We start from the raw sequence: 22,072 nt of genomic DNA on the forward strand, positions 1-22,072 counted from the left end.
GGATAGAGAATCCATTTCTCTTTTCCTTGTGACAGGTCCCTAAGGCTATATACCCACATGGTCAATGGTCATTTTTAAACCCCTTTGCTGTTCAACAGAACCAGTTTTCTTTTTGCTTTTCAATAGCAGGACCAGGAAACACCCCAACGTCCAGTGGTGTGGTTAGACAGGCCATATCTGGATCCAGGGCCCACCTAGTCCCTCTCCCACCTGCCCTCTCCTCACCGCTCCTGGGCGCTGTAGGCTGGAGAAATGCAGGTTGGGGATAAACAACACAGGCTGAGTCTCCAGGTCAGCTTCTGGCCGCAAGTATGTGGTCTCATTGCCCCTGAAGCCCGACAGCAGGCAGCCCTTCATGCCTGCTGGGAAAAAAGAAGCCACTGAGCCCCAGAGCCCCTTCACACAAGCCCCTGACCATCTCTGTCCTCCTTCCTTCGGTCTACCCCACCTGGCCCCTATCCACTGTTTACTGACCATTGTTACTGGAGTCTGGGCACTTGACTTTCCTTCGGTACTGCTTCCGTTCATCATCACGCATCTTCCTCTCGGCTCCCTGCAAAGAGAGGTGGTGCTCGTCAGGGGCCAGGAGAGGGACCGGCCATGTCCACAGCTGCTGCTTTGCATCCTGAATATGGGCCAGGCCACAGGGAAAGTGGGAAATGGACCAGTATCCGCCTAAGGCTCAGCCTCCCTGAAGTCAGCTCAGGTCTTGAGAGAGATGAAGAAGGAAGCATATAGAGGGGGCTGGGAGGGAAGGAAGAGGGAGACGAGCAGGAATGAGGAGGACTAGGGGAGAAAATGGAGCCACAAAGCCAGATTTACAGACCCTGCAGAAGGGTGCAGAAGTACAGATGTGGAGAGAGATACTGAGAGGAACGCTCAGGATGGGTACACGGAGAGAAAGAGACAGGAGGGACTGGCTTCTCAGAGAAGCAGGTAGTGTGTCCTGCTCCTCCAAACGTATGCACGCGTGCAAACGCTCGTACACACACACACACACACACACACACACACACCTTATCGCAGAAGATCTTGATCTGGCAGACAGCCCGGTGTACCAGGCGCTCAGTGCCTGCCCCACAGTCGTAGGTGTCGATCTGCAGGTTCAGGGGGACGCCCTTCACCCCCTTCTGCGAGGAGAAGTCTGTGCTCAGACAGTTGACACCGATGAACACCTGGGGACAAAGCAGGGAGCGGATAAGTGGTCTACTCAGATCTGAGAGTTCAATGACTACCCTTCAGCCATCTTGGGCCCTGTGGGCAGACATCACTACCCTTTCAAAGATGGGAAGGGGTGCAGCTGGAACCAGGCTGGTGTCCCCCTTCTAACTCACTGGGGTCACCCCAACCTGGGGGGGGGGGCACTAAGGATCCTTTGAGGTCTATAGGTGTGAAGGTTTCTCTGCAGCTTGCAGCAAGTTAGGGACACAGCTTCCCTGCTGACCGAGGCACACAGGAGGCAACACTTCATGCTAAGGACCAGTTACAGCCGGCATGGGATCCCAGTTCTTGCCATTCAATAGTCCTGTGGCAGTAGTGGCCAGCAGCCACCCAGGTTATCTCTATTCTACAGCTATAGAGGCTGAGGCAGGATTGCTGTGGCCCATGCCCTAGGGAGTCAGGGCCTGAGCTTGGACCTGAACCTCCAAATCTGCTGTGAGAAGTTTGCCAGCTTGTGGCTTGTTGCTTGGACAGATGCTCTGGACTTCCTCAGACCCCATTGGTTTTATCTGCAGATGGAGATGGGTAAACATATCCCGTGGGGGGCTGGGAGAGTTCATACTTCATGTCAATCAGGGACACTGGAGAGTCTGATGAGGATTTGGTTCAAAATCTACAGCCAGCCTGCGTTTTCTCAAAGGCCAGCCTGGGGCCTGTCTCAGCCCTGGCAGGCTCAGGGTCAGACTCTACTGCCCCAGTCTGGGCTTGGTCTCTGGGAGATTTCTCTTTAGAAACAATCTAGACCTGAACAGTGGGGGTGGGGGTCAGGGGGAGCATTTCCACAGACCCCCAGGTCACAGGCTTTGTGGGAGCTCCCCTCACCTGATCCAGCCTCTGCCTGCTCCCAGCTAGTACTGAGACCCAGGCCTGAGGGAATGAAAGCCGTGAGAAAAAAATCCCCACCGAAACCCACCTCTCCCTTCCCATGAAACTCTCCCACCTCCCATGACTGGCAGGCTCCTCCTCTAGCCCCTAGTTCTGTTTGAATAACAACCATGTCAGCTGGGTCTGCTCCCAGATCTCCTCTATGTCCCCCCAGGGGAAGCAGGGGTCCACAGATGCCTTTGGGATGAGTGGTCCCAGGCTCAGTGGGTGTGATGAGCCTGTTCAGGGTGTAGAAGACTGACTGGAGAAAGGTCACCCAGCTCCTGAGGGCCAAGCTGGTGCTATTTCCACAACACAGAAAAGTCATAAGTGCCTGGCTTCTGACGGGCACAGGCACCTGGGTAGGGAGAATGCTTGGGGTTCAAGCTGCCATGAAAGAAGCCAGTGGGGCTCCCTCTCCTTGGCTTCTCCCTCGACCAACCCCAAGGCCTTGTTCTAGCCTCGTAGACATGGCAGTAGGAGCTCAGCACAGCCTGCAGCACCTAAGGAGCTGTGTGGGGGATTAAGCCCGCCCCTGCTACTTCTGAGTCTGTGTCAGCATGCGGTGACCAGGAGCTCTGAGCCCTTTCCAGTGAGGCTCAGTTATCTGAAGAATAGGGATGCTGTACTGACATCTGCCAGTCACTCCATCTCCATGACAACCAGCCAGTTGGGGCCATAGTCTAACACAGTGACATGGCTTCTGAGGGAAAGGGCTGGGTACAGCCCAGCTTGTTGGCCCAGAGCCTGTGCCTCTGATGCCTATGAATACCACCACCTGGGTGCCACCACCTTTGGGCCCCTCAAGCCTTTCCCAGACACAGTCACCCCACCCAAGCCCATACTGACCTTGGCCTCCTCGTTAACATTCCACACAAAGGACAGCGCGTTATAGGCCACCTCCTCGATATGCTGGACCGTGTTGAAGTTTTCCTTACAGTCAGCTGGAAGTGTAGGAGACCAGAGGGGTCAGTGGGGAAGAGACTGGGGCACTGTGTGGAGGGGTGCTATGGGCCACACCTCACTCTAGACAAGGACATGGATGCCAAGGTTCAGAGGTTATTCTGGGAGTGTGACATGGTCTCTGAGGTAATTCAGCAAGGACCACATAGCAAGGGGTGTGCAGTGGGGCAGCAGGTGTAGGAGCAGGGATCCTGGCAGCTGTCATTAATGCAATACTGATACAGGGCAAGCCTCATTCAGTTTACACAGGAGGAGACTAGAACTCAGAGAGGTTGGGTTCCTCGCCCAAGGTCACACAGCAAATGAAAAGCTGAGAAAGGAGCACACTATTTGGTTCTTAAGCCCAGTCTCCTAATTGTTCCACTGTTCAGTCTCTCAGCCAAGTCCTTGACCTGTCCCAACCTGCACACAGCCAAGCCGCTGGCCATCTGACATTTGGCAGTTGGATAAACTGAGGTTTAGGGAGGAGAGGGGACGTAAGTTATAAAGGCAGACAGAAAAGGATGGAGCCAGGACTTGGGCTGGGTCTCTAGCTGGTGGGGTGGCCCAGGGACACGCCCCCTCTGCCCCCTGCTTCTTTTTTAAGATAGGGTCTTATGTAGCCCAGGCTGGCTTTGAATTCTGTATACTCAAGATGACCTAAACTGACTGATGCTCCTGCCTCCACTCCCAAGTGCGGGAATCACAAGCCTGTGCCACCATGCCAGTCTTATGAAGTGCTGGGGACACAATCCAGAGCTTCCGGCCTCTGACCCCATCATCTGACCTTCCAGTCCAGCTCTGTGCTGAACCCCATGGTGGCCCATTCACCGACACTGTCAGGGGCCCATGCCCCGTCTATCCCAGAGCACAGCAGGACAGATGGCTGCTGTCTCCTGAGCCCTGCTGGGTTTGATCTGGGGTAGGAGAGGTGCGGGGTTCTCTCTCACCTACGTCGATGACCCGCTGCTTAGCGGTGGGCTGCCGGGAATGCCAGTGCCTCCAGAAGCGCAGCTGCTCTACGGGGACCTTGTCGTTGTCAAATACAACCATCACCACGCTCTGTAAGTACAGCGTCACGTCACCCTGGTCTGGAGGCCCAGGCACCAGGCTTCCTCCCAGAGCATGGCCCAGCTGTCCCACTACATTCCCCCTCCTCCCCACCTCTCAATTAACAAGCGTCCCCCAGCAAAGCTCACCAGTGACCCCTCCCCAAGCTGCCCCACACACCTTGACTTTGCTGGAGGACAGAGTGAGGCCTTTCCCTCCCGCTGGGGTCCTTAGGGTAACCGGGTAGAACTGACCCTTGTTGAGGTAGGCCATGGGTGACTCCCCTGCTTTGATGTGAATGGCTTTGGGGGAGCCCAGGGTGTACTCGAAGTCGCTGTGAGGAGTGAGAGGATGGTGAGACAGGCTATGGCTGGAGGTATCCTGGGAGCATGGGGCAGGGGTCTGGGTGTGAGGTGGGCTTGCTGTATGACCTAAGTCATTCTCCTGACCTGGGATGGTTTCTGTTGAATCACGTTCTAACTGAACAAAGGACACTAAAGGAAACCAGGGAGATCCAGGGTAGGGACAAAGCCATGGGGGCTCAAGACAACTGAACCTCAGTTTTCCTTTTTCAGAGAGACTGGGGGGGAGGGAGTGTTTAGAGATGATCTTACTACACAGCCCAGGCTGGCTAGGAACTCAGTATATAGTCCAGGCTGGCCTCAGACATACTACAAAGCCCTCAAACTCTCAGTGATCCCCGTTTCTGCCTCTCAAGGACTGAACTTACAGGTATGTGTGTTCCTAACAGGGTGCTGAGCCCACAGCCTCTGCCACTGCACAGGAACAGGCTGTGGGTTCTGCTATGTTCTAGGGGTTACTACTGAGCTCTATCTTCAGCCTCCTGCTCAGAGGACCTAGGCCAAGGGTTCTAGGAAACCAAGTTACCTCTTGAGGCTTGGATAATCCTCTGGACATGGGGGTTCTGGGGATGTCTTCAGGATATCAGGGAAGAGCAGTGACTGTAGAAAAACACAAACACAGGAGAATAAGTGGCCACGTTCAGGCTGCAGGGGGCTCAGCCCAGGGCTGCACACACAGCTGCACGGGCTATGCAGGGTACAACTTGGACAACAATACATAACAGCCCTGCCTTAGGTCTAGAACTTTCTCCCATCCGTGGCAAAGTTCTGACCTTCATACTGTCTTTTCTCCTTCTGTGCATGCATACACATATCCAGGGGTGCTGTGAAGGGTTTAGGGGCAGGCCCTTACCTCCTGTGGGTCATCTTTGAAGGTGCTGTCTGGCTGCCAGCGCTGTGTGGGTGGAACCCCATGAATGCTCTCAAATAATGAGTTAAGGGAACCGCTGTCATACATGTCGCTGGTGGGCAAGAGGTAGCTGTCCAAGGAGCTGGCTTCCAGCTTACTTGGACCTGGAGGGACGGTGTTGGTCTTGCCGAGGGTGGGTAGAGCCCCCTCCAAGCCTAGCAGGTTGTTCTTCTTGAGCTGGTCTGTGTAGTCTGGGCTTCCAGACACGTTCTCTGTCAAAAATTTCACGAGGTGCGTGGGGCTCTCAAGAGGTGCAAGATCCGGCTCATAGTCCATGCTGTGGTAGTACCTGGGGGGAACCATCAAAGTGAGCATGCTCCATCTCTCTAGGCTGTGCGCCTGTGTAAGATTTAGGCCCTCCCAGCATGTGAGAAGCTAGACTCTAAACAGACCCTGCAGCAGGCCAGTTGGCCACAGTGTGTGTGCCTGTGCGCACATGTGCGTCTGTGTACGTGTTTATTACATGTTTAAGCACAGCTTTATTTTAACTTAGCAAAACTCTTCTTTTGATATCATTAGGTTTTTCTTTTTTGTTGTTGTTTTGGAGATGGGGTAGTCCAGGCTAGCCTCAAATTCACTTTGTAGCTGAGGATGACCTTGAACTCCTGATTCTTCTGCCTTGACCTCTCACATGCTGAGATGACAGGCATGAAGGTGTGCACTAGCATATCTGGGATTGATGAGGTGCTGGGGATCGAACCCAGGGCCTAATGCTTGGTAGACAAGCACTCTATCCACTGAGCTGTACCTCCAGCTGGGTATCGGTTGTTCTGAAACTTCCCTATTGTACCAGCATAGAGATAAGTAGAATTCAGGCCGGGCTGTACATACTGTTTCCTTCTGATCTTAAAGGAAGTTAAAATACAGGAGTGCTAAGTGGGTTCCAGCACCGTATCCCTCCCTTATGCTTAACAGGCAGGCCCGCCAGCATTCAGAGGTTCCCAACGGAGCAGAGACAGTCAGGGTCTAAAGAGACAGAGATGGCCTTGAGTAGCTTACTTCTTTCCTTGGTCATTCCGACCACCAGTGCTGGAGGACAGAATCCGCTTCTCCTTGGGACCCTGGGAGGAGAAGAGGGACAGATTGACGGGTGGCTCTTGGCCGGGGCCTGGCTATCGAGACCCTCCCATCCTCCAGAGCCTGAGGCCAGGCCTTGGCATCTGGCAGGTGTTCTCACTACCACAGAGACGGAGCCCCAGGTTATGAGCTAGACAGCATCTCATTGCACTTTCTAGTTGAGAGCTTGCTAGTGGATGTCAGACTAGCCTGGCTGCCGTGCTTCACCACTTAAGAGTGCTGTGTGACTCTGGCTAAATGACTGCACCTCTCTGAGACCTAATTCCTTCAAACATTAAATAGGGGATTATAACTCCTGCTCCAAGGAAAATCTAAAGCTATAGATTAAAGACAAAACAAAACCAGTTGCTTTTTTTAAAAAAAACAAACAAACAAACACTTCCTATAAGTGAGACCTTGTACAAAATGCTTTCTAATTTAATGTCTTTCATTACCCTGAACTTCTACTAATGTCACTTGTTTGACCTGGGCAGGGAAGCAAGTGTCAGAGACTCTGCGTCAAGGAGTGAAGGTTCCACATTTTGTTTCTATGTAGACTCTGAGTCCATTTCTTGAACCCCTTCCTTGATCGGCCCACATACTGGCTGTGTGTCCTTGGGCAAGGCACTAAATACCTCGGGGCCTCGTGCCAGCCTCAAAGAAAACTGTTGGTACACAGAGTAGGATTGAGGGACAGAGGCACAGCCCTGAAAATGACCTCGTGCCTGGATTTTATTTTACAATCTGGCCTCACCCTATGAACTCCAAGCTGGGATCTGAAGATGGATAGAGAATTCTGGCTTCCATCAGGACCCTGAGCTGGAGTAGCCAATCAAATTCTATTCTGTTGGCCTGAGCTAGACAGAATCCAGAAACTGCCAGTCTACAGGTAGACAGCAGGCAGGGGGGCCAAGCTCTCCTGAGATGAGGACCAGAGACAGCCTGGGGCCTTCTCTTTCAGGAACCGTACACCTTGATTTCTCTGGACCTCTGAAGTCATGCAGAGAATCCCCTTTCTTTCCCACATTAGGGTGGACAAACACCTCCACCTCCAACCCCTACACAAGGCTTTTAATGTTCACATTCAGGGCCCGTTGTCTCAACAAATCCAGGCAGATTTATTGGAGCAATCCCCCGCCCCCCCCAGTGTAGGACAGCATTGCTCGCTGTGGCAATTCAGATACTCAAACAGGCAGGGCTGCCCGGAGCTCTGCGTTAGCAAAGCTGCTGAGGTCTCATGGGTGCTCTGTGAGGAAGTGGGCTGCAGTCTATTAGCAATGTCTGGCCATAGGTGCCGGCACTGCAGAGGTGGGGGTGGTATGTCGTGAGTTCCTAGCAGTGACTGATAAACTGATTCTGAGGTAAAAGCTCCTTATGCCCATCCATGTGTGAGAACCACCATCCCCAGAGTCAAAGCCAAGACCAGGAAATAGGGACAAGAAAAGATAGCCTGGTGGCAGAGGCTGGAAGGAGAGGAAGAGACTAGGGAAAAGGAGAGGCTGTTACAGGTGGTGGGATTAGAACAGCAGGTGGGGATAGTGGAAGGCTAGGGTGACCCAAGGGACAGGGCAGAAAGGATGGCTACTGGGGTCAGCTGAGATACAATGTGCTTGGCCAAGCCAGGAATCCATACAAACAATGTGTGCTGTACGCCAGGTGTCGGGTTGTATGGGCTGCTGGGATGTCAGCCATGGCCATGATGGGTAGCCATGCTCCAGGAGCTGTGTTGTAGGGAGACAGAAATGTGTGGACACACAGTGATCTGAGGAGAGGGGTGGAGGGGAGAGTGGAAGGATGCAGAACTGAGACCCAGGAGACCCTCTGTACTCCCCGTGTCATGAGAAAATGAGGGTACATTTGGGCTGAGGCCCAGGCTGAGAGAAGAGTTTAGTCAGGAAAAGCGGGACGGCATGTGCAAAGGCCCAGGGTGAAGGGGCTGCCGAGCCCAGAGGCCTGACAGCGGGAGACACACTTAGCTGCCATGTACCCGGTCTGAGGGGGCAAGCCTACCATATAGTAGTCGTAGAGAAAGCTCAGAGCGGCCACACTCTCATCGTCCCCGTTGACCCTCATCACAGCCTTGGTGGCAGCTGTCAAAGGGTTCTCCAGGTATGTCTTCCAAGCCTCATCCTCATTACTGTAGGGAAACTTCTGGAAGCTCACAGGGTCGTTCTTCAGCAGCCGCACGGACCTGAAACTGCAGGCAGATAAGGAGGGTCACTTGGGGACAGAGAGCCGGTCAAGTGCTTGCCACACAAGTATGAAGAGTTGACTTTAGTCCCCAGGTAAGAGTATGTCCAGCTAGTGGTACAGTCTTGTAATCCCAGTGCTGAGGAGGCAGAGACAGGGAGGTCCCTGGGACTCCCTAGCGGATATGGTCTAGCCTAGATGGTGAGGTCCAGGTAAGTACCTCAAAAAAATGCAAAATGGGGAGCTTCTGAGGAACAACAGGTAAGGTTGTCATGTGGCCTTAACATACATGTATATACACATGCACATGTATCCACAAATATACCTGCACACACGCATACATGTCTATATACATGCGTACACACATATGCATGCATGTGTGCAAACACACACACATGAATAAGAAGTGTCTCTTTTAGGCTCAGAAGGTCCCCAAGACACAGCCCCTGTCATTGATAGGAATTCAGAGGTGCCAGCCCTAGGCACGGGAGATTTCTTCCTCTGCCTCTTGACGCTAAGGAAGGAATCAGATACAGATCAATGCCAAGCTGCCATGCAGAAGCCACAGACCCGGGTCTGATCCCCTTATCAACCGGAAAAGGACCATAGAATTGACCAACCTCAGAAGGGCTCTGAGAAAATTCCACAGACTGCTGCTGTGGCACTTACTGTCCACAGGGAACCATGGCAACAGTCTCTAGAAAAATGAAACTTCCAGACAGTGCAGCATGCCTACTGGGGTTTCCCTGAGACCATGAAGGGCACAGGGGCCTGCACATTAGCAAGTCAGAGAAAATGCAGCAAAGGGCAGGATGTCAGAGCCAGAGAGCCAGGGGGGAAGAGACTGGTCCTAGGAGGTGACACTTTTGGACTGACAGGTATTGTACGTCCCTGAGTGGTCAGACAGAGGCAGGGGAAGCCCCACACTGTGTTGAGATGGGCAGATAAATACAAGGCATTGTAGCCCTCGGGACAAGCTGTATGCATGGCATGGGCTCAAAGAGACAGGCTTACAGAGGATAGTGATGACTGCAAAGTTAGCCTCTAGCAGGGGATGGTGGGAGGTGCAAACCTCCAATCTCAGTACTCAGGAGCCTGAAGCAGGAGGATCGCAATTCCAGGACACCCTGGACTATGGAGCGAGATCCTGTTTCCAAAAACAAAAGACAATGCCATATGGTATTTGCTCTGCCCTAGACGTGTTTTGGGCACTGAGCCAAAGCACTCCTAAGCATGGTCCCCGCAGTGTCCCCTCAAGGCTAGCTGATGTTCTCATTCATGGAGGAAGCAAGGACTCAGAGGTGGTGGAGGAGCCTCCCAGGGTCCCCGCACTGAGTGGCCTCACATTCCCACACTCGAACCAGGGAGAAAGATGTGGCTTTTTGGTTAAAATGCAACTGCTGGGCCCACCCCTATAGCTCAGGCTGACCTCAAACTTATGTATCTAAGGATGACCTTCAATGTCTGATCTTGCCCGCACCTCCCTAGTGTTGGGGTAATAGCTGTGTGCCACCGTGCCTAAATCAGGTGTTGTTGAGGATAGAAGCCAGGGTTTCACCTCGCTGGACAAGTCATCATGTTGGGCAAGGACCCCACTAACTGAGCTTCCTCCCCAGCCCAAGACTTTCTGATTCCCTCTGTCAGAGTAACTGAGAGGCGAATATGTTACAGCACCCTTGTTGCTGCTGCTGCCACAGCCGCCACAGCCGCCACAGCCGCCACAACCGGGGACCACAGTTGCAGACTGTCCGGGAATGTGCACATGCAGTCGCTTGCAAAGCTCTCGTGATTATCTTAGGACACGGAGAACGTGGAAGAGGTGGCGAGTGAGAAAATGGCTGCCCAGCTCTAAGATAAAGTGGGAAGCTCCCGTCTCCTGGCAGCTCAGACCTTCCCTGCCTATAAGGGTCACACAGGCCTGACTGATGCACCATGCAATGGTCGCAGGAACTGCACCACACAGCATCTGCACTGTCCCCACTCAGCTCTGCCCCGACAAGACACTCTCCAGGGATGACCTTGCCTCCCCCGTACAGTTGTAGACTTGAGAATCGAAGCAGAAAAGAAAATGCTATGATCAGCCAGCCAGTCAATGACCCAACCAAGATCATTATTATTTAGAGAGGGCTTTATGCAACCCAGGCTGGTCTCAAACTTACTAGGTAGCTGGGAGTGACCTTCAGTTTCTAACCCTCCTTTGTTTGCCTCTAAGTGCTGGGATTGAAGGCATGCACCGCCACACCTGGCTTCTGTGGCTTCGAGGACCGAACCCAGGGCCTTGTGCATGGAAGGCAAGCACCTTACTAACTGAGCCACACAGCCAGCCCACAACCAGGATTTCACTTCAGGCTTATCTAGCTCCCAAGCCACGTGGCTAGTCTTTTCCAGAGTGGGAGGTTATCCTGGTGAGGAAGTTGCAGGCACAGCCAGACAGCTAGGTGGGTGGGGACCTCCGGAAGCCACTTGCAGGAAGTGTGCACCTTGCTGCCTGAGGCTCCTGGTACAGGCTTCCACTCAGAACAGAACCATCAGCCAAGCTGGGCCCAGGCAGTAGGGACTACGGGGACAGTTCTGTAGTTTCGTCTGGGATAGTGTCTACCGCCCCACCGTCTGCTTTCTCACTGGGCTGTGAGAGGGAGGTAGAAGGAACTGTCACACAGGAAAGAGAAATGACAGAAACCTTCCTGCTGTAAGGAGCATGAAGAGCGAGCCACACCCCAGTTTCTGTTGCTATAAATCAAGAGGCCTCAAGACGAGGGGTGTGAAGAGGCCCCTCCTCACTGCCCCCTGAGCTTGGGGTTAGAGGAACTAAGTGAACAGCCCCTCCCCTGCCAGGCTCCAGGCTATAGGCAACTCCCTAACTACTGGGGCATGGGAAAAGCAAGGGGTGTCTGAGGGACCCCGCCTTCCCTGTTCCCCTTTGCTGGTCAGCAAATCCTACCCGGGTTCACAATGCTTCTAATCTCTGAATAAGGATCATAAAGGGAGGGTTATTCAGTCTGGGTACCTTGATTCACACTCATAAGAAAATGCTTAGAACCCTGGCTGGCACTAACAGATGCTTAATGCATACACACCCTGTCGGCACATAACAAGCGCCTAATGTATGCATACCATACCTATGCCCAAGGCTGGCTTGGAGCGAGATGCTGAGAGTCAGCTGTGTTACCGGCCTGGTCATACACACGTCTAGACTTCTGCCTTTGATCTGCTGACTAAGAAATGGCCAGTCTCAGTTTGGTTGGACTATCCATCTTCCGACCCCTTTTGTAAAATAGAACTGAAAAGACAGTAGAGTCATATCCCAAACAAAGAACCGAGTTTCCAAATGGGGGCCTTTGGGGGCTTCACAAGTCTCTCTCTAGTGCTTCCTTCTGGATCCTGGAGTCTGGTTCCCTGATAAATAGTCCCCTCTGGTAGCTTAAGCATCTACCACAGGCAGACACCGTGCTAACAGTTTCTGGGTGGCACCTCACCTGTCGCATACCGATGGAGACCCACATGTCGCCATCCCATTTTACAGAATAGGAAACTGAGACTCGAACAATCATCATCTAGTAAGGGCCGCTAGGCCAGGAGGTGCCAGTAGCTTGACTCGAACTCAGACCTCTTAGACTCCAAGTATCATCTCTGAGTCCCCTGATCACCTTTCAAGAGGCCTTTCCTACCTGGAGATTTCCCTCCTCTGGAATACACTGAACCTGTTCTCCACAAGGCTCAGAGGAATTTCCCACCCACACAGGCTAGGGGCATGGGCAGCTGAGGCAGTAGCAAGAGGGCTTTCTGGGCAGGAGCTGAGAGTCGGGGAGTCCCGGCGCGCATGCCCACTTTTGCCACCAGTTCTCGTTGTGCTTTAAGGCTAAGCATTTAGCTTCTTCGAAGTCTTGACCGCACAAGGTCAGCAGAGTTCTGGGTCAAATCCTGAAATCAGGAACTGGGATCTGTGCTCTTTGAAAGACTCAAACCAGGAACTCAGTGGGGGAGGCAGCGCCAGACATCCCAGGAGCTCAATGGAAAGAGATTCCAAGGAGGAAGTAGGCCTATTCACGAATGAATGACAGCTTAGAACAAAAGGAGTGATACCTATCCTGTTAGGTCACCTTCCCTAGGTTCTGCCCAGGTTCCCAGTTGGTGTCCTTGTCTAAGACAAAACCCCTGAGCCATCAGAATGTGGGAGGAGGGCAGGAGCTGGGAGCTAGTTGGGAAAGAACTGGGCCTCGGGCCACATGTGTGATGACCTCAGATCCCAGTCAGGGCACAGGGCGGAGAGCCCAGTGCACCATGGGAAGAAGTAACACGAGCTCATAAGTTGAGGAACTGTGTGTTCTTGAGGCCCTTGGCGTTCTCAGTTGCTTTCTCCATCTGTTAAATGGGCCGACTGAATGATTCTCACATGTCAATCGAGGGCTCTTCTAGGCCCTGGGAAATCGGCCAAGTCCAAGGGAGATAAGGCTCGGCTCCCACGGAACTTTCTGTCTAATTGGCGCAGACAGACCATCAACATGCCGGGGAGTTAATTTTAGTTCCTGATAAGTGCTGGGAAGAATATTAATGAGAACACAGTACTATCAGTACTAACCGGGGTGGCTACTTTAAGGCAGAGTTAATCTCTCCTGGGTTGTTAGGGGAATTACATGCATTAACATAAGAAATGTGCTTATGAGCCTGCCAGTAATAATGTCACTGTAAATAGGCCATTATCATCATCATCATCATCATCACCACCACCATCATCATCCTCCCAGCACTCTAGAATGAGAGTAAAGGGGAGACTCTGCCTGAGGACCCTGAATGATCACACCCTTCCAAGCCTTGGGCTGTGAACAGGCTCTAGTCAAAAGACAATGGAGACAGTGTAATAACCCCTTGCCTTGACTTTCACAGTCCTTATCTGGTGGAGGCTCACAACACACATGGTGGTTATTATTCTTACTTTAAAGACCCTAGAATAGACAGTGGAGACAGGAGATCTGGGAATCTGGCCTGGGAATTTCATGATAAGTCACCTTTACACCAAGGGACTGAGGGGAAAAGCCAGAGCCCAGGGAGCCCTTGTGGTATTCCATGTCACTGGAGGAAATACTTCTCAAGTGACTGCTGTGGTCTAGCCCATCCTAGGGACAGCAAGACAGGGTTGTCCTTGTCATCAGAGAGGATGAAGACAGACATGACTCCCTCCTCAAACAGACAGCTAATATCACATAGCTCAAGAGAGTGAAGAAGCCAGAGGTCCTGTGAGCGGCCTTAGCCCTTGAGAGCTACAGGTGGGTGTTTATTGAGAAAGAGGTGGAGAGAGATGGGTAGGAAGGCCTGAGACCTTCCAACTGAGAGCCAAAGGCAAAGGTGTCAGCTTGGGCCTGGCCTACTGTGTGCTGGGTGTGAGGCAGGTGCTTTGCATTCATCATCCTGATTCAGGGAAGGCCAGCTGACTGAGGAGGAACCTCAAGTCCAGGATTTGACAATCTCTCTCATTTGCATAGTGTGTGTGTTTTTTTTTTTCCAGCATATATCCGTCACCAGTCTGTCATATCTGAAGTCCCGCAATGTGCCTGTGAGGTAGGGAGGGAAGAGATGACTGTCCCTGTTTGATAGCATGAAAAACACCCACGGACAAGGCTACCGATTTACCTAAGGCCACCGATTGGTACTGACACATCAGGCCTGGAACTGGGATTGCCAGCTCACAGTATCAGGAGCTTCCCAAAGCTCCCATCCCACAGCCTCCCAGTGTATCGACTTCACGGAAGAGAGAGCTGGGAAGCACAACAAGAGAGTGGAACTAGGCCTCTGTCTCTGTGGAGCAGGGGTGTGCAAACTTCCCAGGTGGGGATGGAGGGCCTAGGCGAAAGGAACCTTTCTCTGGCATGGGAGGGGTGCAGTATCAGCTGTCTCATGCCCAGTCAGCCTCCTGTCTTGACTCCAGCCCATTCCAACACAGAGGAGGCTGAGAGTGGAGAAACAAGGTTTCATCCCAGCTGTGCTCTGACTCAGCAGCCGCTGTATTGGGGCTGAGCCGCTTCAGAGTCGCAGTGAGGCTAGGTAGACGCCACCCCAGACGCCACCCCAGCTGCTAGGTTAGACTTTCTCATCTCATTTCCTACTAGTAGAATCCTGGCAATTCCGAGCATTGACAGACCTTAGACATGATGCCCCAAAGAAGCGGTGGGGAGAACTAAAACACAGACCTCGAAGCAGGAGCCTCAAGCATCCCATCCAGCTCTGAGGTCAGTAACTGTAGCTATTATCAGCATCTCAGTAAATACAATGTTGCCTTTAGCAGAGCAGGAGGAAGGCTTCTGCCAAAGCCTGCAGCCTCAAGCCTCACCTATGGAGATACCTAGCCCGGGATGGATTGGGCAAGCTGGGTTCCAGTACCCTGAAGCCTAAGGAGGAAGAGTTCCAGGGGCCACCTGATCTGGGTGTCGTCACCCAGATACACCCAGTCAGTGACTTGCCAAACCCAGATGTGAGCCACCCAGCTTCATCAGCCGTGATCAATCACACTCACCGTCACCCACAGGGACAGCCTCCACGGCTGCTCACAGAGGAAACATTTTTCAGGCAGCCCCACACAAGGTGTTTCTGAGGATGACAGGGGCGCCCCAGGGTGCCTGTGCTTGCCAGTGGACCATCTGGTTTTCTGGCTACGTGTGTTGTGAAATGTGCCCTGCCACATGAACCAAGGGGCTCTCTGGGGACCTGACAGTGCAGTGACCCCAGTTGGAAGGAGGCAGCAGGCATATCTGGTTGGAGGGTGTGCCCCAGTGCTACCCAGGAAGGTTCCAGCCTTGGAAACTTGCTACTTCCTAGTTGTGTGACTTTCAGCACGTCACCTGTCACCTCTGTGCCTCTGTAGGAAGATGAAAGTGAGAATCTCTCTGAGAAAGAATGATAGGGAATCTTCTTTCAGGGATCACTAAGTACCAAGTACCGGCTAAATAACCTCTACTCAGTCTTCATTTTTACCTCGACTCCATGAAGTGTCACTAGCAACAGGATACTGCAGGTCAAGTGCTAGTCTGTAAGATGCAAACTATTGTTCCGCTATTATTACTCTGAATGCTGGCTTAGAGCGGCCGCGCAGCCGAGGGCATGGTTCACAACCTCACTTTCTCCCTGCTTGTCAAACGGGGCCATCCCCTCCTAGCCCTTAGCTTGGCACTAAGTGGCTAGAGCCCAGGCAGCCTCCTCCACTGGATCCAGGTGGGCAGGCTGACAGTGGACAGGCTCCAGATAACACTGCTGGCTGCATCTGAGTTAATTACATGCCGTTGTCTAATTATAGCAGAAACTCCAATTCTGCCCTTTGGAAAACTGGCCCCCGCCAAAGTGTGGGAATTCTTCTTTTACGCCCTAGTCCCTTGGCTGCTCGACTGATTTTTTTTTCCCTTTCTTTCTCTACCGTTCAATAGGGATGAAAAAAAAAATTGAGCTCTACCTCTCAGAGAACTGCCTCTCTTCAGTTTACGCACTGATGTGTTAGCGGACAGCCTCCGAGGATTACTCTGTGACAGAGCGTGTGCAGAGCACTGGGGACACTCTTTCCCTGAGTCGATCCTCCAGTGTGCCCAGTTCTTGATGGCTCCCTGAGAAGACACTGGGGAGTAACTCTTTACTTGTATGTATATGTGTGTATACGGGTGTGCATACGTGTGTGTGTGCACACATGTGCATGCGCACGCCTGCTGTGCAATGTTATGTGTGGGCAGATGTCAATGGCAAGCATTCTCTTCTTCCATCTGTGCCAACTCTGGCCTTAGCCCATTGAGCTTTTGGTGGAGACAGATGGAATAGAGGGGGAGGCGAGCTAAGAAAAGGGAAAAAGGTGAATGATTGACACAGCCAACCCCTGGCCTCCTCACCCATGGCCTGAGAGGTAGGTATTCTTGTCGCTTTTTATACAGGCAGACACAGATATGAAGCACTTGGGGGAAAGTTGTCTGTCTGAGATCTGTGAGCATCTGGGTTTTACCACAGGTGTGACCCTGCCGCAGGGCTCTGGGTCAGCTGACTCAGCAATGACACAGCAGGTCAGAGGCTGACCTGGGGGACTTCTTTCCTGTCCTCTACTTGGTCTCCCAGGCCAGCGGTTTTAAAACCTGAATACAAGTCAGAATCACCTGGAAGGCCTGTTAAAACAAAGAATGGCCAGCCCCGCCCCCAGAGTTTCGGATTCAGTATATCTAGGGCAAGGCTAAGAATTTACATATCCAAGTTCCCACGTGAGGATGAGCCAGGGCCACTTTTATTTATTTACTTACTTTTAGTGGGGGTGGGAGGAGGGGGCTAGGATTTGAGCTCAGCCTGTATGTGCCAGGCTCTGAGCTAATCCCCCCTCTCACAGCTAGTACATTTGGAGAAAGGCGTTCTGGATGAGCCAATAATAATTATTTCTTACAACTAATAACTCTCTCTTCCCTTGCCTCATTTCAGAAGTTACGCAGGCTTGTAAAGCCCAAGTATATAAAATGTGAGTCAGGTGTGGCAGTGCACACCTGTAATCCCAACCCTGAAGAAGCTGAGGCAGGAGGATCATGAGTTACTTGAAAGTCAGTCTGAGCTACTTGAGTTCCAGACAGGTTACACAGAGGCAAGGCCTCTTGTACATACACATACATACATGCATACATACATACCATACATTACATACATACATACATACATACATACATACATACACGCATAGCAAGGAGGCCACAGGAAGAACGAAAAGCAGAGAGTCGATCTACATCTTATACCTAATGTCTAGACTTAGAAACTTAAGCCTGGTTGGGGTCCAGATGAGAGCCCGGCTCTTCCCTGAAATCTTGGCTAGTCAGTGTCACTTGATACACACCCATCCTCTCTTGGGATTACCAAGAAGGACAAAAGGGACGTGCTGATCAAGCGCTTGCAAGAGTGTCTAATGTGCAGTCAGGGGCAACTGTCCCTCTTTTTGTCTGAATCCAGCACAGGGCTCAGAAGTTGGTCCGGGCTGCAAGGGGCTAGCAAGCTTCCCAGACGTAGCATACAGGCAGCTGCCTCCGTTAACCCCACCACCACCCCCTGCCTCTCTAGCCCCCGCCCCCGCTCCGCCCCGTTTTACAGCCCGAGCTTAATGAGGGCTTTTAACTTTTCATTCACCAGCCGAGTAACTCCGACTTTTAATAACACACCTCCTGCACGACAAAAATTTGCTCCTGGCAATCATGGTTTCGACCACAAAACCGCAGCGGGGAGGCGCTCCGAGTTAACTCTTTCAGCGCTGCGGGCCTGGGGGGGAGGAGAGGCGTTGTGCGCCCTCTAGCCTTGGGCCACCCTCAGTGGCCACTCTCCAATCTCTGTTACCAGTGGCAGAGGGTCCGGGCTGTGGGGATGCAGAGGCCAGGGCGCCAAGGCATGGCGTCCACGGAATGGACCTACTGTGTATGAATGGTAGTGAAACCTTCCATCCTTCAACAGGTGTCCATAGAGAGCCTTGTACACAGTAGGACGCTTCGGAGAGTCTGAAGAGGCTAGTGGTCACCAAGAATCTGGCTCTCCAGAGAGCCACAGTCTTCAGACTAGGTCAAGGCCTGTGCCAGCCAGCCCACATAGCCAGGCCCATGGTGGGCAGTGCGGAGGTTCAGACTGTTTTTCCTGGGAAGTCAGAAGCTAGAGCTCCAGGAACCCCTGCAGCCAGCTTCCGCCACGAGGTACTGCTAGGCTGTGGGCTGGAAGCAACCAGGGCGGCTGGCAGAGGTGCCAGGCACTGGGTCTGACCACATGAAAGGCCAGGTGTTCACCACCCACCAGCTGCCTGGAGCTGGTTTCTGACTTACATTGGCCAGCCTTTCCAGGGTCCCCTCCCAGCAGAGGCCTAGGAATGGGGCTGGGGGTCAGGGGCCCACTACCAGAGCTCAGTGTGTCCCTGTCAGGCAGGTGTGTTTGCAGTGGACGTGAGAGTCAGGGAGGGCAGACTCATTCAATCTGATCTGAAGCAGATGTGAATCTGACATCTCACCGCTGCCCCAGGGCTGACAAGTTGTTTATTCTCTGAGGGCTGGAGACGTCTACTTGGCCTAGTAGAATATTCCAGGCAAGATCAAGGCCATAGCAGCAGCAGCAGCTCAGAACACACACACACACACACACACACACAGGCACTTACTCACACACACACAAACACACAGGTACTTACAACACACACACCCATACACACATAAGTGTATGCACACACACACATGCCTACAACATGTTCTCATTCTCTCTCTTTCACACACATACACACACACACACTCACACACACACACACACTCATACACACTCACAGACACCCAGTTCAAGGAGCAGCTGAGCCCTCGGGGTCAATCATTGTAATAGAAAATGCTAGCTTCAAAGTTGGCCTGCAATTACTCAGCAGGTACCGGCTTTTTCCTGAATGGAGAAGCCTCTACTGTCAGCCCATCTGACTTCAAACCATTCAGGACACAAGCAGAAAACCTGTTTAAGTAAGCCAGCTTCCACATACCTACTAAGGAGTAACCTGAATAGACTCTCTGGAGCCTCAGAAGCTGTAATTGGCATGTCAAAGTGTGCTCTGTGTGTGTGTGTGTGCTGTGTGTGTGTATGTGTGTGTGTGTGTTCAAAGTATAGAAAAATAAAAAGCAAGAAGCCTCAGAAATGCTCAAATATTAATTTCTCCATGAAGTGAGAAAGGCATTATTAGCAGGCTCCCTGACAGGTTTTAAATCAATCGCTGTTATAAAATTGAACCCTGTAAATACTGGTCACACAGTCCAGGAGATGCAGGCTTGGGTAAAGTGACTGACCCAAAGTCACTCAGGTGATAAGTACAGGGGTTGGGACTTGTATCCAGTCTCTAGCACTGTGTTCCCAGTTTACTTTAGTTGGGGTCCAGCTGACAAAACATTGTTCTGAGAATCTATTTTAAAAGACATCGGATGCTTGTAACTATAGCGGTTGGACAGTGGACATGGCTAGCCAAGCCAGACACGCCCAGGAGGTAACCCGTACACAGGATCCTGTCTGCAGTTAGGACCCGTCAATTCTTCTGCCTGTAAGTGTTTGTGTTCTTAACCTGCTGAGGAAAAGCTCGAAAGAGAGAAGCAGAGAAGGGGAAGAAACAACAAAAGGGTCCATACTAAAGGGGGGAGAAGATAGAAATCCCTGCCTTGCCTGCTAGCTCCTTGCCCACAACTTAAAGAGCCTCACACCCCTGACGTCTGTCTTCTGCATCTGGACCCGAAGCAGAGGCTAAGGGTGAGGTCAGCGTCAGCCAGTCAAGGGATTCTGAATCCCAGATGTGGGCAGGAATGCACCTGCCTCCTGCCAGGCAACACAGATGACCTCACCAAAATGTAGTCCTTGGCTTCCCCAGCGTTAGAACTGCCACTGGATAAAACTGACCACAGTTTACTGAACGCAACTTCAGACCTGTCTCTTTGGTAAGTGTTTTACAGTTTCAGCACACTTAGGAACCCTACAAAGCATTCTTGTTCTAATTTTCCCCCCAGATGAGGAAAATTTAGCTCAGATAAGTTCAACGACTTTTTAAGAATGAACAGTGGAAGAGGGACAGAGCCGGGTTTGAACCTAAGTAAAGTCATACAGTGCCCCTGTACACAGCCACTACACTGTAGTAGCCAGACCGCTTGGGACTGTTCCAACTCAACATAAAGGACCCTCAGAGAAACTCAACTCTTTGCCTGAGACAGCTCTGAGAACCACCTCCAAGACGTTCCCTTTGGCAAGAGGAGAGACCGCTTCCCTAGGGCGGGAGTGTCTCTGATTTCCACGGCCCCTCCAGAGTATCAAAAAGCGATGCCAAGATTCACGGTTTCAGGCAGCCCGGTGTTTGCCTTCCTCGAAACTGCTCAGCGCAGTGAGAAAGAAAAACTATTTTCCCAGGGAAACAGTCAGCTCTAGATAGAGAGCCGAACGTGCCTCAACACGCCAAGGCAGGATCGTCAGCCCATTCATTCACCCTTACAAATTGCCGTGTGAATCCGGGCGCCGGGCCTCCCTTGCTCTTCCCTCTGCAGGAAACCCCAGCCAGCCTTGGTGTGCTGGGGAGGTCGGGAGGCCAGGCATCCGCGGCTTTACTCACTCAAGTTCATTCGACATCTTCCTTCTCTGAGGTTCCAGCGATCCGTCTCCTGTGGGCTCGCAGGTGCCGCTGACCGCTCGTCTCTAATTCTCCTCTGACACAGACATTCCCTCCCTGCCCGGGGAAGCGTTTGCTCTTCGTCGCGCTTCGGATGTTGAGATTTTGCTGACAGCGGTCCCCTGCGGCGGTGGCGCTGATTGGCTGGAAGCACAGGTGCCGACTGCAGGTAGACCACAGCAGGTGCAGATGTTAACTTTTGGCCCACCAGCAGGGGCGGGGCTTTGGGGGGCTGACTGGGTGGAGCCGGCCAATTCCTTCTTGGCTGAGGGGGTGAGGGGGTGGAACGAGGAAAAAGGGAGGAGTCAAAGGTTGTGAAGGAACAGGGGAACTAGAGGAAAAATACAGACAGGTACTTGGCTCAAAGGGAAATCTCTGTCCATCTCGCCGCTCGTATCCTGGATCCCAGAAACACCTCCCCACAGATACCATATCTCTTTACATTCACCTTCTCTATCCAGAACTTTCCCCTTCGAGTAACAAACACTACAGGTTCTAGTTTTGTTAGCCAAGTGATTCCTTCTGATTGTCCCAGTAACCAGCTAGGATGGACATTCTGTCAACTCTTCCTTCAGCCGTAACCCCATGCTCTTTACCGGAGAGCCAGGAAATGTAGATTGGAGAGGTAGGGTGTCTTGCCTAAGGGTGAGAGCGAGTGTCAGAGACCTGTCCAGTCATCTGGGAGACTAGCTGCTCCTTGAGTTGAAGCCGGTGGCCTCAGTTGACAGGGGGCATTTACTGAGTACCAAGTGTGCAAGGAAGGTCTCCTTGCTCTGGGTTCTGGGGCAACAGGGAAAAAAATGCTGGTTTCTACTCAGGAGGAATTTTCCCCCCACCCCCACCCCCACCCCCAACATGTGCATGAGCCCGTGTGTGTGTGTGTGTGTGTGTGTGTGTGTGTGTGTGTGTGCGACAGAGAGAGAGAGAGAGAGACAGAGAGAGAGAGAGAGAGAGAGAGAGGAGAGATGGGGTGGGTGGGGAATTAGGGCAGGGCAGCCTTTCATCTTGTGTGATGCCAATCTGAACGGGATGTGGGCAGACCACATGCCTCTGGCCAGTACAGAAAGGATGGAAAAGTTGAAGGTGGCTAGGTGGCTGCCTCAGGAGTCTTAGCTGGCCAGTCACTGTAAGTGCCTGACTCTGTGCTGGGCACTCAGGAGATGCCTCTTAGGTGAAAGGATGGTGGGGGGTTGGCTGTGAACAGCCTAGGGTGGTAAATCCAAAATGCCCACAAGTACTAGAACAGAGAGCTTTCATGGTTAATAGGAAAAAAAAAATCTAAGCTATGAATCTTAGAATCTTATGTTTACCCTTTTTTACCACTACCCTCAC

The 22,072-nt window shown here is 52.2% G+C and overlaps 1 protein-coding gene across 2 annotated transcripts in view; it reads right to left on the minus strand.

Annotated features, from left to right (window-relative positions):
• The window catches only part of Grhl3 (grainyhead like transcription factor 3), a 30,901-nt gene extending 9,994 nt beyond the window's left edge, over positions 1-20,907 (minus strand). The window contains exons 1-11 of one of the 2 annotated variants that reach the window (XM_028759859.1): positions 20,684-20,907; positions 8,416-8,602; positions 6,349-6,410; positions 5,293-5,638; positions 4,966-5,039; positions 4,258-4,411; positions 3,978-4,089; positions 2,935-3,029; positions 1,017-1,175; positions 475-553; positions 226-362 (exon numbers count right to left, since the gene is read on the minus strand). In XM_028759859.1, the coding sequence (XP_028615692.1) occupies positions 226-362; positions 475-553; positions 1,017-1,175; positions 2,935-3,029; positions 3,978-4,089; positions 4,258-4,411; positions 4,966-5,039; positions 5,293-5,638; positions 6,349-6,410; positions 8,416-8,602; positions 20,684-20,700 (1,422 nt within the window). In that variant the 5' untranslated portion in view covers positions 20,701-20,907. The remainder of the gene's footprint in view (positions 1-225; positions 363-474; positions 554-1,016; positions 1,176-2,934; positions 3,030-3,977; positions 4,090-4,257; positions 4,412-4,965; positions 5,040-5,292; positions 5,639-6,348; positions 6,411-8,415; positions 8,603-20,683) is intronic. The other variant, XM_028759860.1, reaches the window with a different exon arrangement.
• Between the last annotated feature and the right edge of the window lie 1,165 nt (positions 20,908-22,072).

This window comes from Grammomys surdaster, unplaced genomic scaffold (genome assembly GCF_004785775.1).
Source record: "Grammomys surdaster isolate TR1022 unplaced genomic scaffold, NIH_TR_1.0 126313, whole genome shotgun sequence".
NCBI classification, from domain to species: Eukaryota; Metazoa; Chordata; class Mammalia; order Rodentia; family Muridae; genus Grammomys; species Grammomys surdaster.